This window comes from Notamacropus eugenii, chromosome 1, assembly GCF_028372415.1.
Source record: "Notamacropus eugenii isolate mMacEug1 chromosome 1, mMacEug1.pri_v2, whole genome shotgun sequence".
NCBI lineage: Eukaryota > Metazoa > Chordata > Mammalia > Diprotodontia > Macropodidae > Notamacropus > Notamacropus eugenii.
In genome coordinates, this window is record NC_092872.1 from 211895366 (window position 1) to 211911694 (window position 16329).

Genomic DNA, 16329 nt, shown 5'->3' on the forward strand with positions numbered 1-16329 from the left:
CAAAAAAGACTTAGTGCAATTTTAAACTTTACTAGCTTATTTAAGCTATTAAATAACAGCTTATTTAAGGTATCAAAATTTAAAAATGAACTAACATTTTGGGACATTGCATTCAGATAACTGTAGGGCAAAATGTGCATATGCACACCCATATGTATATGTATATACAGTGCACAAAAAATAGTGCCAGGCAGCACATTAATTAGCTTTAGGTTCCAATTTGTATTTCTATTGGAAAAACTGATGATTAATATATTTTAACTAAAATGTTTGCTTTAATTAAATCTTTTAGTGACCAGGAATAAATGATAATGTGTTTGAACTTCTAGAAGTATGCTTATATTTTGCAGCAGGCCAACACTTCTTGTGCTGATATCCATACACTAATACGGTAGTAAAATGTGGAAGTTTGTTGAAAAGAAATGAAAATTGACACTTAAGGCCAACAAATTTTGTCTTTGGAACTGCAGAAGTGATAATCCCACTGCCCTCTTCATTGTTTAGACAACACATGGGCCACTGTTTTTAGTTCTGCATGCCACATTTTAAGAAGGACATTGCCATTGGGCAAGTAGGTGGTGCAGTGGATACAGCATTGGCCTGGGAGTCAGGAGAGCCTGAGTTCAAATCTGACTTCAGACACTTACTAGCTACATGACCCTGGGCAAGTCACTTAACCTCAATTGCCCAAAAAAAAAAAAAAAAAGAAAAGAAAAGAAAAAGAAATAAAAAAGGACACAGTCAAGCCAGAACTCATCCAGAGAATGGTGGCAAGAATGATGAAAGGATATGAACCTATCTCATATAACAAATGGTTGATGACATTGTTTAATTCATAGAAAAGGTGACTTCTCTGGGTTATGGCAGCTACCTTCAAAATATTTGCAGAGTAACCACAAGAGAAAGGGCTTAGATTAATTCTGTGTGACTATAGGAGGCTAAACTAAAACCAATGAGTATAAGTTGCAAGAAGCCTATTTAGGACCAATTTCAACATAAGAAAGAATTTCCTAACAATCAGAGATGCCCTACTGGCTGCCTCAAAAAGTGATGAATCTTCCATCACTGGATTCGTTCAAGTAGGCTCAAGATGACTCATTATCATAGGTTCTCCATGAGGTAGGGAGTCGAACAAGATGACCCCTAGAGCTCTTACCTACTGTAAGATTCTCTGGAAAAAAGAGCAAAGGATGATAGATTTACTTACCAACAAACCAACCATCATCACATTTTTCCAAGACATCCACAATATCTCCATCTCGGAGTTCCAACTCATCATCATTCTGTGGTTTATAGCTATATAATGCTTGGTAGCTATATCTAAAAGAGAAAGAGATTATAATATACCTCATAACTTGAACCCCACTGGCATGACTCAAAAATGATCCTTTCAAAAATCATCCTAGTTAATCAAAGATTGGTTTGCTAGTTATTACTGTTTCACTATTATCAACAGGGAAGTAAACTGCTTAATATATGTGTTTCCCTGGTATCTTAGCATTTACAATTGTTTTGCCAGCTGCAGGGAGTACCAAGACCTCTTTTGACAAACGATAAGGAGACTATGAAGTCATGGAGAGCCATTTCAGGAAATATCCCCAGGATGGCCTTGCTCTGAGAGAACTCAGGTACCTGACAGTCAATACAGAAAAAAAAAATTGTTCCACCATGAACTGATATATCTACGCCAAGGCTACTAAAGTTTTGTCTCATTTTTTTTAAAAAATGGTCTTGCTTAGGTAGAAAGATAAGCTCAAAAATGTTTTAGGCCACTATGCTCTTGGGGCAATGACCTTCTGGTAGTTGCAGATAAACTGTGAGTTAATGCATTGTTTTGTGATATATTTTTCTGTCTAGGGAGAGACAGAGGAAAAGCAAGAAAAGGGAAGGACGAGTGATATGTAATTTCATCAGTACAAGGAAGTGAAGAAATTCTTTCTATTAATATAGATCAGCAGCCATTCCACAACTTAAAGTCTTAGAAAGTTGTTTGGTTCTCTAAGAGGTTAAATAATTTACCTAGGGTCACATGGTCTTTGGCAGTCAGAAGTAGGATATGAACCCAAGTCTTACTTACTCTCTATCTTCTATGATATTCTACTTCATATTTATAGCTACATGTAAAATATGCGGTAATTCATGAGGTAAGCTACTATTGCTAAGCAATCTTTCCATATCTTGCATTTCTAATTATGGAAGAAAAGTTGTCTCTAGCCAAGATATCAGGAAAAATCCTAAATTAAAGCTATTTCCTTATCTGTGACCTTTCTGATAACTCTTTCCCAACAATACTGCCCTAGAGGACTTGTCTTAGGACCAGAAGAAAGCTATCAAGCAAGTGCCTGACTTAAGAGACATATCTTCTCTTCCCCACTGCTTAGAGTTGCAAAGACAAGATATAGGATGGCTTCTTATCTTTTGGAAATGGAGTCACTTTACTCAAAATTCTTAGAAATGTCCCTATAGCTGCTGCCACCACACACACTAACTAATCTCTCTCTCTCTCTCTCTGTCTCTCTCTTTCTCTTTCTCTCTGTCTCCCTCTCTCCCTCCCCTGCTCCACCCCGCCCCCCCCCCCCCCCCAGGGTCTTGCAGGCATATAAGCAAGTCATTTCTTGTACTATAATCCAGATACAGCAATGACATCAAGGGCTTAAGTAACTTACAAATCCTGTAGGTTCTGACTTCTGTCAGAGGTGGTTCTTCGCTGCTGGGCTTGAGGTTGCTGAGAAATGATGAGAGATGATTTATTGTCAGTAGGAGACACTTTGTGACGAAAGTCAAGAGGATGGGAAACAGTACTGCAGTAATGAACAGACTTTTCGGCAATGTTTATGATCTCATTGCAAACTGCTTCCTGTGAGGTGGCCCCAGGAAATTCAGCAACCCCCATAAAATGGTCAACAAGGGGAAAAGAGAGAGAGAGAGATAGGAAGAGATGTGACATTCCAGATGAAGTCCAGGAAAACAACAGAGTTGAAGATCCAGGCAACAACATATCCAGAAGTGAATTGCAGGAGGGATCCAGGTGTAAGCATGGAAAAACAGGTGAGATACAGAAAAAGGGTGAATTTAGTATAAACATTCAAACAAGCAACAGCGGCAGCAGCAGAGTCTGTAAGCAGGGAGTAGCTGTTATAAACAGGATAACTTCAGGAGGGGGAGGTGAGGAGAGATACCCAGTCATGCACTAGAGAATTTAATCCAATCCCACTCTTCCATATAGTGGCCATGTTATTGCTGCTAGGTTCTTCTCTTTTGTTTGCAGCCCTAAAACCTGCATTTTTTTTAAACCACAGTACTATCATTCCTGTAGCCAGTAGCTTTACAGGCTGACAAGCCATCACTTGATGGAAGGAATAAGTATTCTCTTTAAACAAGCTACAATCTTATTCAACAGGCAGTCTTACCACGTAGCTCTTTTCAGACTCTGTGAGATCTGGTCCTGTGCTCAATGAATGATGTGAAGGCTGTGATCACCAAGCAAATTATAAGGGAGACATTTTAGCAGATGTCATATTGGTCAGAATTCAAAATAAAGAGCGTGGTGCAGAAACACACAGACCAAACCCCATCCCATTCAGAAGACCAGAGGCCTCCCAGAGCCCATGGTCATGGACTAGACACTACACACACCGCCAGCTGTTGCAGAAACACAAAGCAATGATGGGAGGAGTTAGGGAGCAAGCAACTAGGCGATGGAATGGAAAACTGGAAAAACAGCTGTGGATACCATGAGTGAACGACATTGCCCTCCAATGCTGACAGAACAGAGAGATGGAACAATTGGATTGGACCTGCTACCTCTCTGTTTGCTAATGGCCACAAAGCTACTCGCTCAGGGCAAGGCTAGGATTGGTGCATGAGGAGGAATAGAGAATTAAGCCTGAGGTCCTCTGTCTTACCACCTGTATCTCTCCTTTGGGGGAGAGGCTGCTATTTTGTGTGTTTTATTAAAAATAAGGAGTAGCAACTTTTAAAGAAACATAATATCTGGAACATCCAAAAAGGGGATCTGATCTGTTCCCAGAAACATTCATACATACATATGTATTTATGCCAGAGAACATTGTAACAACATAACTTGTTACTGCATGACTTTAGACATATTTTGTGTCCATCTGTACTCTGTGAAACATTTCTGCATTCAAGTCCCCAAAAGAACACATCATTAATGGAAGTATCAGTCATAAATACTATACTGACCTTAAAAATGGATCATAGGTCATAACTTTTAGAGCTGGAATGGATCTTGGAAATTGTCTGGGACAATGCCCCCTCCCCCCAATCCATGGCCCTTACTGCAGCCCAGAGGAAGTGAAATAACTCCCAAAGTTACTAAGGTAGTTAAAACTGATCCGAGATTCAAACCCACATCTTCTGATTGCAAATTCAGTACTTCACCTATTAACTCATGATGCTTAAAAGGGTGGTAGTACTATATTCTAGGCACAAACTTTTAATAAGGTCTAAAACACTTTTTTCTTCTGATAAGATTGTATCTGAGTCTCTAGGAAGTCTTACTCAAAGGCCAATAAGAAAAATGTCTATGTTTTCAGAATTTTATTGAGTGACTCAATGAGGGGGTATTGGAATGGAGTAGCCAGCAAAAGTGGGTTCAGATAATCTGCTAAAAGCCAATTAGATGAGTAATGATACCAATGACTATTGTTTATAGAGGGCTTTAAAGTTTATAAAACACTTTGCATCCATTTCCCCCAACTGGGCTTCATGGCAACTGTGACATAGTTACTACAGTTAAAAGGAAGGAGACCAACCAGGTTTAGACACACTTAGACTCCAGCACATTTTTACTCCAAACCTAAAAATCCTGTCTTCTCTGAGATTGTTCTTAAAGAAGTAATTCTCTTTTTCCCCCTTCAGAGAGTGACTCCAGACTTTATTTAGAGAAAGGTAGGATCACAACTTTGGAGATGGTGGGGAATTTACAGGTCATTTAGTCCACTGTTCTCCCCACCCACTTGCTTTAGAGATGAGGAAAATTAGGCCTAGAATGCTTAAATGATTTGCTGAAGGTCATATAGCTAGGTAATAGTAGAGAATAGACTTGAACCCAAGTCTTCTGACAGGAAATACTCATCCCTCTCCACTCCACGGAAACAATGTAGAACAAAACTCAAACGATAACAAAACCACTACTGTTGACAACAAAACAACCCACAGTCCCTTAAGACAAAGCAAACAAAAACAGGAAGCATGCGGTGTCTGGTAAAGGACTGATTCCAGAGTATCCCTGCCATCAATACAGAAGGGAGCGTCAAAATGACAACATAATTGCATAGCAATAGGGTAAGTTTTCAATACCCACCAAGCCTAGGTCTTGAATGCTTTTTTTCAAACTCAGCCACAAGCATATCTAGACATCCAAGGGTGATCTGCCTACATTTATTCGTATGTATGTAGACTTGCTACAAAACAGATATCATCCCACTCTGTCCCTATATATGGCAACCAGATACATGCTGTTAGACTCTTCCAGGCAAAAGAGGGGGATGACTTTTACATCACAAATAAAAAATCATAGGAGACAGCCCAAGTTCATCTGGTTTAAACTGTTTTGGAGCTGGTGGCTGCAAATGGTTTTCTAAAAATATCTCAGGATGGAAAGCTTCCTACTCTCTGCCTCAGAAACCCTTTCCAATGATGGTCAATGATGCATTACCCTGGTGGTCAATAATGACTGCCTAACAACCAATAGAAATCTCTCTTACACACACTCCCCCCCGCCCCCAGCTGTGTAAAAGAAGTGTAGACAGTGGGAGGCTCTTGATCTGGAGTGATCATGGACTGAAGTCTTCATGAAGGCACATAAGTGGACCATGCAGGTTGACTCAAAGTTTGGGCACCAGGGAAATGAGATTCCATGAGAGGGCAACATGGAGTTATGACCTCACAAAATACAAAAAAGAAATGTGTGATATCTGGAACATCCAATAAGAGAAGCTGTCTCTGGGAACATTTTTTTAAATACATCAGAGAACATTGTAACAACACATCTCATTGCTATAACTTTAGAATTGACTGCATGTGACTACAAATCTCCTTCATCTCTCGCTACTACTATATCCAGTAAAAGCAATTTATCATGTTTTATTCAACACATTTATTCAATTCAACAAATATCCCTTAAGCACCCATTGTATCCAGAACACTATATTAGATCAGGTGAAATATAAGTTTTGGAGCAGACACTGGTCACTATTCCAATTTATAGAGAAGTCAAGGCTATGACATATATACAAATAACAAAAACACAAAGACATAGTGCATTAATTGTACAACTCTAAAATTAGATATAAATGACAACTTAGGGAGCTACTAGGGAAGTATAGGTGGGCAAACATTTATTTTCTATTACTATCACATGCTAGCTGTGAGCCTATATGGAGAGCAGAAATGTAACTAGCAATTCTGATGCCTAGGCCAAGCAATATAAAACAAGTCAAGTTTGTAATTTATGATTTTTTTCAATGAGGGGGGATGGGAGGGAGAGAAAATGGATTTTTATTCATTGAAAAGAATTTTAAATAGCTAAAAATAAATTCTATCTTTGCAGTTAAAAAAATAATACAAGGATTATGACTCATTCAGTTGAGCAGGAGGGGACGTTAATGATTACAGTTGGCTTCCTATAATAGGAATAATTGGGTTCTGGTACAGTCTCAGTCACCATGTACCCATAACTGATTAGTATCAATATCAGTATAATTATCATTATTAATATGATGGAATGATATGCATGCAGGGCAGGCATCCAGAGATGTGGATTCTAGTCTAAGTGGCAAACGACCTCAAACAAGAACCATTCTGGGCTTCAAGTTTCTCCTGCTTCTCTCACAGGATCTTTACCAGGATCAAATAAGGTAATGCACATGAAAGTGCTTTCTAAGTGTCCTGTGGGGCCAGGGAATGGGCCCAAGATTTCACTGGTATAGCGAACTCCCAGATGAAGAAACTCCCTCTACCAATGCAGGTTGGCACCTCCTCTGCAACACAAAGTCTTAGGCTAGTCTTATGCCATCACTGGCCATCACAGGCCTGTGAATTGGCCTATTCCGGCCTCTTTACTGGGTTAGTTGCTCCCTTTACTCAGGTGTCTTCTGCCTTTAATCCAATGTCTGGGGACTCCTGCTGTACACTGAGGCTGCTCTCTTTACACATATTTCCATTGCTCTATAAAAAAGGCATCTTAAAAAGCACCACCACCTGTATAGAAAATCATAATCATCTCCATGTCTGTGAGACGGTGAAGAGGATAGAGCACTGGACTTGGCGTCAGGAAATTCAAATCCAGCCTCTGAAACTAATTAGCGACATGACCCTGGGCAAGTGACTTAACCTTTGTCTGGCTCAGTTTCCTCATCTGTAAAATGGGAATAAGAGTAGCACTTACCTCTCAGGGTGGTTGTGAGGTTCAAATGAGAAATTTGTAAAGCATTTTGCAAACCTTAAAGTACCATATATGTGTTAGCTATTCTTTATTATTATTACTATTACTCCAGATCGTTTTCTTTTGCACAGAAACCCCTCTGAGTTATGAACATTTCCTTTCTCCCCCTACCCAAGGAAGCTACCCTGCACTAGTGCTGAATGTACTTTGCTCTCTCACTTCAGATGACTTTTCCAAGTTACCAAGGTCATTTTGAAATCTGATCCTGTTCACTACAGGGCCGCTCATTCCTCCTCCCCCTGGTGACCCAATAGGTTGTTCCAAGCCTGATAAGCATGTTTTCTATTGAACACATTTCTGGATGTGTTCCAGCGACTCAAAGCCAAGAAACACAATGCAAACAACAGGGGGTCATGAGGACTTATAACTAGAAAGAGAAACTTTGAAACTTGTCTTCTCCCTGGCTCTAGAATTTCTAGAAACAGCATTCTTTCCTTACTTGAGGATCTCCTGTCCTTCCTCTTTAGATGTCTCTGCCTCTCTCTTTGAATCTCTCTGTTTCTTTCTCTCTTCTTTCCTTTAAATATCCTTTGCCCTTAAGCCTTCTGAACACGATCTTCCCTAGAATCCCACCCATCTGGATCTCTGTTTCCTCATCAGTAAAAAAGACTGAATTGGCCTATGCGATGTTTAAACTGACCTTCTATAAGCCTATGAAAACAGAGGAAATGAGTTGGTATTTGACAGTTAGTTACAATCTCCAGGCTGGACCAGTCTAGTTCTAGCTGGATCCCTTTGGGTTCATATCAATATGAAATGGGTCAAAGACTCAGGCCTGGCCCTTCTGGGAATCTTCATGGATCATTGGATTAGAAGATAACAAGCTAGGAAAGACCTTGGAGGTGAACTAATTCAAGCTCCTCATTTTAAAGATGAGGAGCCAAGCCCAGAAGGGAAATGACTTGCCTGTGGTCACACAGGTATTAAGTTTCTATATCATCCTAGAGTCATAGGTCTTTCTAGAACTCTTGCCAACAAGTGAAAAAAACTTTACAGATTCGCTTGAGCTCTAAATAGAAGCTCAGTGGTTATTGGATGAAAATAAAGTAACTGTTTCCAAGACTGCAATTTCCTTTCACTTCCTAATTAATTTATACCTCACTATTCTGAAGCTGAGACTGCTCTAAAAACAACCTAAAATCCTTGGCTAGAATCCATCTGTTCTTAGGATGATGAAAGATCAAATCACTGACCATTTTGCTGCATTTAGTTCATAACCTCAACTTATAGAATTTTCCCTTCTCAAGCTAAGAAGAAAGAAAAGCTAACTCTTCTATAATTCAACATTTTTTAATCTATGACTCATTCAACCAGTCTTATTTCTACTACCCTCCTTCCAAATCACCTAGGTTTGTAATATCTTCAACTTGGCCATCTTTCTCACCCACTCTATCCAGTGGGTTGCCAAGTCTTGTTAATTATACTGCCACAACATCTCTCATACCTGCCTCCTCTCCACTCACAGGGCCACAGCTCAACTCTGGCCTTTATCACCTCTTGCCAGGTCTATTGCAGTGGCCTCCAGTTGGACTCCTGGCTTCCAATCTTTCCCCTCGGCAACCCAGGTGTCAAAATAATTTTCCTAAAGTACCTGTCACTCCTCTGCTCTCAAAAAAGCTCTTTGTTGACCTTAGGATAAAATACAAACTCCTCAGTTTAGCACTGAACACCCTTCATGATTGGCTCTACCTTTTCAGATTTTTCACAATCATTCCCTTCATGAACTCGACATTCCAGGCAAACTGGTTGACTTCTTGTTTTGATTCAACATCCCATGTCCCATCTTGGTACATTTGACTATGCTATCCTATATGCCAGGAACCCAGTCTCCTCCTCTGCATCTCATAGATTTCTTTCTTTCCTATAGTGCTTATTAAATTGGGTACCAAGTCCAATAGCAAAGCCTTGCCTGATTGCTCCTGCTTGTGTGCTCTCCTTCCTAAAGTGATTTTAGATTTGTTTATCTCTGTAATGTCATATCCCTTGCAGAATGTAAGCTCTCTGAGGGAAAAAGCTGTTTTTCATGTCTTTACATCTATAGCATCTGGCACAGTGCCTGGCACATAGTAGGTTTTCTTCATAAATGATCATCAGATTGAATTCTTTAAACAAACATCTATGTCCAAAACCCTAGACTAGACATCTAGGGGGTGGGGACACAGAGGAGAATAAAATTTAATCCCTGCCCTCACAGAACACATGGTTTGATAGAGAACCTTCTTGGCTTTCCATCCTCTTTGCTTTGAAATTCTTGTGGACTTTTTAAAAAAAATTTTCAGTGTGGAAACTACAACAAAAGTATTCTAAATACTTCATAGTTTCAGCCTTTCGTGTGTCATCTATTCATCACGTTGGGTGAAAGGAAAATGTTTTCTTCTGCTACTGGTGGTTTAATGATATTTTCCCATGATCCTTTGGTCTCCAATTTGCATCCTATTGTTCTCTCCTCTTTTCCCAATTTCACACCTCAGTGCATGCAGTTCACTGAAACTCATCTTTTTGTGAGCTAAACTTGCTTCCAGAGTTGAGGGGATTCTCACTCACACTGTCTCTGTTGAATTCTTTGTTCAGCCAGCTCATTTGCTGCCTTTCTACCCTTCTTAAGCCCAGAAAGAGGTTTATTTCTTTGAAGAATATCCAGTTTTTCTGGATTCTTTCACTGCTTAAACTTCCTTCCCTCAGGCCCCGGGCTAAAGTTTCCCTGAAGCTTACAGAAGCTGGCTTTCTGGAGATTAGTGGTCTTTGTTTTGTTGGCTTCCCTCCTTCCTTCCTTTAGAATCTGAAGTGCCTTCTATTTCATTTTTTCACCCATGTTCTTTCTATGTTTATTTGTTTTGTTCTGTTTATAAAGACTCCTAAAGGATGGAAGCTATGAGTATGACCAATGCTCTGGGATTGCACAGTGCCTTATAGTCAACGGAAGCTCAGTGGTCATTGGATGATGATAATGTGACTGTTTCCAAGACTGCCCTTCCCTTTAACTTCCTAATTAATTTATTCCTCTTGCATTTGCAGCCAAAATGGCCTCTTCATTCTTTCCAAGAACTCGTTCGCTAATTCTGACCTGCTATATTACTTTTTGAGCTCATGCAAGAATTGAGCGGTCAAAACTTCCCTTCAGAGAAGACATGTGTGCCCCACCTTGGAGGTCTATAATAGACTCCACTTCCCTCCTATCCTAAACACAAGCTCTCAAATGAAATCATTTGAATGATCAAATGAAGTAATTGTTTCTAGTTAATAGCATATTAAAACTAGAAGGAGCTTTAGAGGACATCCAAACATTTCACTTTACACTTTAAAAAGGGGAAACTGAGGCTCAAAGAGTTGAAAAATCTTGTACAAGTCATATCTAATTAGTGGCAAAGCCAGGAATAGAATCCACATGTCTTGCTCCCCATTTACCATTCTTTCTAACAATTACTACCTTCCCTTGAAGAACTAGATCGGCTGTTAAAAGAAAAATGTAGATCTCAAAATGAAACAAAACAGTATTTTAGATATCATAGAACTGATCTATCAAGCTAATTAGAGAGGGTAGCTAGGTGGTGCAGTGAAGAGAGCCCTAGCCCTGGCATCAGGAGGACCTAAATTCAAATCCAGCTTCAGATACTACCTGTGTGACTCTAGGTAAGTCACTTAACCCTGATTTTCTCCCCCAAACAAAAAAAAACAAAACAAAATTAAAAAGTCAAGCTAATTAGAGAAGCAGAGTCAAAAGCTTTCCTAAAAAATTGCCCACATATCTGTCCAGCTCTGTATGAAAACAGGCTGATGAGGGGAAGGAAATTTTAGGTTTTATTCTATGTGAGCAGGTTAAAAATCTGATTCTCAAAGGTCCAAATGGCTTTGAGGAACATAACAATAAGGATCATAATATCTCCCACTGATTTGGGGATTTTGAGATTTGCAAGGTCCTTTCATACTTGATCTCATTTGTCACCGTCGCCTCCACCCCTTTCTAGTTTTAGAGCCATAATTAAATCAACTCCTGGACAAGTGCAATCAATCTGCTCTGTTCTGTCTCCACTTAGCATCCTTGTAACTTTCCAAAGCACCCTCCTACATGTATTTTCTCCCATTAGAATGTGAGTGCTCTAGAATGCTCTTAAATTACACAAAAAAAAGACGAAAAGTTATTCTGAAAGAATTTGTCACTATAGGTTCTAGCTCATCCCTAAAAGAGTTTACAGTCACACAAAAGAAGGAAATGTCTGGAACACTGAAAAGTCATCACAATCTGGCTCCATTCTCTCTTTTCAGACTGCTTACATGTTGCTGCCTTTGGCAAACATTACGCAGCCAAGATCAGCTTGCTGTTCCTTGTATTTGGTATTCCACCTGTAGCTTCTATGCCTTTGAGTATGCAGTCCTCATGCCTAAAACATGCTCCTTCCACCTCATGGCACTCCTTCAAGACGCAGCTCAAATACCCCTTCTCTTCAAGGGCCTTTTCTGATTCCCCCAGTTATATCCTGGGTTTCTTAGCTGTGACCACTTTGAATCTGTGATTTCCCTCTACCCAGTAGAATATAAACTGCCTCAAGGCGGACAGAGACTTTCGTATTCATATCCTCATTGCCTAGTACAGTGCCCAGCACATAGTAAGTGCTTAATTAATGGTTGCTGATTGATTCATAGCAAGAGCTTAATAATTTGTTGAACTGAATTATGAAGTGAGTAGAGAAAAGTCTACTTTCAGGGATAGCTCTGAAAGTGCATCTCAAATCAAGACCAATGGTGATCCAGGGTACCCTGACATGGCACCCTTAGACCAGAGAGAGGTTCTTACCCTGGAGTCTGAACTTTAAAAAAAAAAAAACAAAAAACTTTGATAGTCGTCTTTCCATAGAACTGACTTCCCCTATAGTCACATGTATTTTATTTCATACATTTCAAAGTGTTCATCTAAGAAGGGTCCACAGTTTTCACCAGACTGTAAGAGGTATTTGTGATGTACACACAAAAGTTAAGCTCTAGGCAGTGGGGGCCTGATGGGACTAGGAAGTGGCAGGACAGAGGAGGAAGCTAGCTAGGAGCAGGCTCTTTCCAGAAAGCCAGTATAGCCTCTTATGTACTCCAAGCATGCCCACATCAAACTTATTAAACACACAACAAAATCCACTTAATGCAAAACACCTGACATCCATCACTGAACTTCTCCACCTTTCTGTGCTTACCATGGCCTAACATTTCACCATAATGATGAGTCCTAGTCTTGACCTAGAAAGACTACTTCCTGCCCCAGGAATTTATTAGGGCTCCAGGACAGTGGCTTGGGGGCTTCCTCCAGAGTTTTTGATTGACTCTGGACAGTGTTTTCCAGGAGGGGTCAAGAACTGGCATTCATTTCCTCTAGGATCCTCCAGGCCAGAAGAGATGCCCTTCAGGACAGCTAAGCCATCAGAACAAACCTCCAGGCATATAGTCAGCAGGGCTGCCTCAGAGTATGGTTGGGCTGGTGTGATGAGATGGTAATATGGGGATTATTATTACCCCCATTTCATAGATGAGTAAAATAGTTAAGTGATATGCCCAAGATCACACAGCTATTACATGTCTGAGGCAAGATTCAAAACCAGACTATTCTAATTCCAAGTCCAGTGCTCTGGGGCAGGGAACCAGGAGTCCTGGAAGCAGGAAACTGCTGCTTCCTCATAAAAACACAAAGCAAAGGAAATGTATTTCATGCAACTATCTCACCAAAACATAAATTGAAAGTTGGGAAGGGATTGTAAAGGACATATAGTCCAATTCTCTCATTTTATAGTTGAGGATACAGAGACTCTAGGGCAGCAAGGTGGCATGGTGGATTGAGCACTGGGCTTGGACTCAGGAAGACTGATCTTCTCGAGTTCAAATCTGGCCTCAGACACTTACTAGCTGTGTGATCCTAGGCAAGTCACTTAACTCTGTTACCTCAGTTTTTCATCTGTAAAATGGGTTGGAGAAGGAAATGGCAAACCACTCCAGTATCTTTGCCAAGAAAACCCCAAATGGGGTCAGCGAAGAAGCAGACATGACTGAAACAACAGTACCCAGACTCTAAGGAATGACTTGTCCATGATCATACAAGTATGAAAAGGCAGAGGCAGAATCTGAATTCAGATCCCCAACTTCAAAACCAGCATTCTTTCCACTTACATGTCCATCAAATATTATGGAGTTCCGTAAACAAAGTGAATTTTTTCAAACTAACAGAAATGATTAGTGTTTTCAGCTGCGTTAATTAGCCAACATGCTGAGCTGTATCTAGGAAGGCATCCTCTTGTGTTTTGCTTCATAGCACAAATACACAGCCACACAGAGAGGGAGAAAGCTTTCCTGCTGGCCTTAATGGGCACCATGTGGGGTTCCATCTCATGAATGACTCACTAGAGACAAAACCATAAAGAGCTCATCAACCCACAGGACTCTCATGCCCTAAAATCAAAACCTGCTGGGGGATGGCACTCCCATTCCTGGCTTCTCTTCACCTCATGCAAAGAACGAGTCAAATCCTCACTACCAGCTTGTTGGATGCCCCACACTTCCATATTTGGGGGACAGGCAGGACAGCCACATGTGGACAAATGATAAGCTTAGGTTTCCATACCCACACAAAACCATGCTGCTGGCCTACCTGTCTCACACCATTCTCATTCTCTTTCGGTTCAGCGTGCTTGGCCCCTGCACTGGTATCTCTTTGCCCAGCCTCATTTCTGTGAATAGGGCTGAGAAGATGTTGGCAGGACTGGCTTCCCCCAAGGGTGTTATCACAAAGTCTCTGTTCTGTGCTCATACATTTGACCAGGTCTGATGGCTTCAAGCAGCTCTTCTTAGAGATCTTGGATCCATCGGGACAGTGCTCACGTGCCTCTTTATTAGGTTTCCTTGAACACTGTCTGCTTTCTTCTTGCCATTGTTGGAACTTGGTTTGATTGCTAATGGCATCACTAAGCTCAGAGATAACACTATTGGAGTTCCCGAGCAGTGGCTGGGAGAAGGTATCCCATTTAACACTGGGGGATGGTGAGGACATTGTATTCTCTTCATTCGACTGAAGGGTAGCACTGACATTGTGGGTGGTGGAAGATGGTCTGTGAGGGTTAGGGGGGAATGGAGAAACCAAAAGGCTTGGGCTAGAACGATCTGAGAGACTAGAATGGGGACGGGTGGGACTGGCCAAGGCTGAGGAAGTAAAGTACTCAGTGTTATAAAGAGAGGTCTCTGGCAGAGGGGGCAATGGTGGGGTCACAGCTGGAGTACTTCTGCCTGGAACCCCCACAGTCAGGGAGATCCACTCAGAGGTGATGGCATGCATCTCAGGAGACAGTACCTGACGTGAACAAGGCAGAGATTGGGGTGCTGGGGAGTGGCACTTGCCATGACTTGGAAACTTAAGAGGAAACAAAAAGAGAAAGAGAAAGAGAGAGGAAGAAATAAGCAAAATAAAAGAAAAAAGGCATCAGATTTTAGAACACAAAAAATCCTAAATAATCCCCCAAGAGTACCAAAAAAGAAATGAAATGAAAAGACAAGCAGAACACACACTATTGTTAAAAAAGGAAATTCTATTTGGAGCAAAGATGAATGAGATATGGACATAGGGACTGCAGTACTAGCCATGGGTATGTAATCAGAAAGGAAACGCCATAACTGATGTCCCACCAACGGCTCTGTGTGTACATGTCTGCATTAGGGGTGGGTTAGAGTGATAAGGAGAAATATTATGGAGTTTAGGGGGGAATATCCCTAGTTTGGAGACAGTTTCAAATAGCATTGTGAATGAAAGCCTTTCATTTCCCCATGGAACCACCCACTCAAAATTCACCTCTGTAAATGAGACTCTAAGATTAGAATAACAATGTGGTTTTCTTCTGCCTTACTATTACAGGCCAATGATCTAGAATTTTAAGATCAAAGATGGGAAATCTAAGGAACCTAACCTTTATCAATCCACCCACTATTTTCAAGGATATCTCAAAACTTCTCACCTCAGCCTCCATATCCATAAAGGAGTTCCATCTTTGTTTCTTTGGGCAGAGAGATTTAATGGAAAGGGCACTGAATTTAAGAAAACATGGACTCAGTTTACAACTCTGCCATTTACTGGCCATGCGATTATGGGCCCTCTTTGAGACTCAGTTTCCTCATCTGTAAAATGGGGATAACAATACTTCCTTAGCCTACCTCACAAGTTGATTATCAGGATCAAATGAGTTTAATGTATGCAAAGTGATTTGTAAACCTTGAAGCACCATAGACATGTATGATATTATTAATATTGTTAATATCATTCTTTTACTTATGGTTATTGGATTTTTGTTTCTCCTAACAGAGGGAGTCCTAAACAAGTCTTCCAGAGGGTCATCTGAATAGTCATCTTATCCTCTAAGAGTTCTTTGTCACTGAGGTTTATGCAACAGTGGAATCTAACAGAATTACCTGAATTTTTACACAGCTTCTTAAAAGCCTTTCCAACCAAGCAGGAAATGTCAGGGGGCCCCCACCATGAAGACCTATCAGAATTATTCCTTGAGCTTATCAGTGAGCCCATGGGCAAGGGAAGGTCTTTTAAGCATAAGAGGAAATTAAAATAAAAGCAACAATGTCTCTCTCAGTTAATTCTGCAACTGTTCCCCCTTTTTGAAATCCTTTTTTCTCCTGTTGTTTAACATGCACATTATAACAATTCATGACAATGAATGATCATTATGGTTAATTTTACTAACTCTCAATCTGACTTTTAGCCTTCTTGGGTTATACTTCTGGTTTGGCATAGTGTAGTGTATTCCAAGTGAACTTGATTGAATTAGTACGATCAGTAAAGACAGACTCATGATATGCCCAGATGCTGAATTCCTCCTCCACAGAGG

At 40.5% G+C, this 16329-nt stretch overlaps 1 protein-coding gene across 50 annotated transcripts in view; it reads right to left on the reverse strand.

Annotated features, from left to right (window-relative positions):
• Positions 1-16329, reverse strand: part of SORBS1 (sorbin and SH3 domain containing 1) — a 296548-nt gene that overhangs the window by 4336 nt on the left and 275883 nt on the right. For 31 of the 50 annotated variants that reach the window (XM_072626096.1, XM_072626079.1, XM_072626015.1 and 28 more), the window contains 4 exons: positions 14094-14849; positions 3411-3470; positions 2667-2857; positions 1208-1320 (listed from right to left, as the gene is read on the reverse strand). In XM_072626096.1, the coding sequence (XP_072482197.1) occupies positions 1208-1320; positions 2667-2857; positions 3411-3470; positions 14094-14849 (1120 nt within the window). The remainder of the gene's footprint in view (positions 1-1207; positions 1321-2666; positions 2858-3410; positions 3471-14093; positions 14850-16329) is intronic. The other 19 variants (XM_072626088.1, XM_072626057.1, XM_072626073.1 and 16 more) reach the window with 4 other exon arrangements.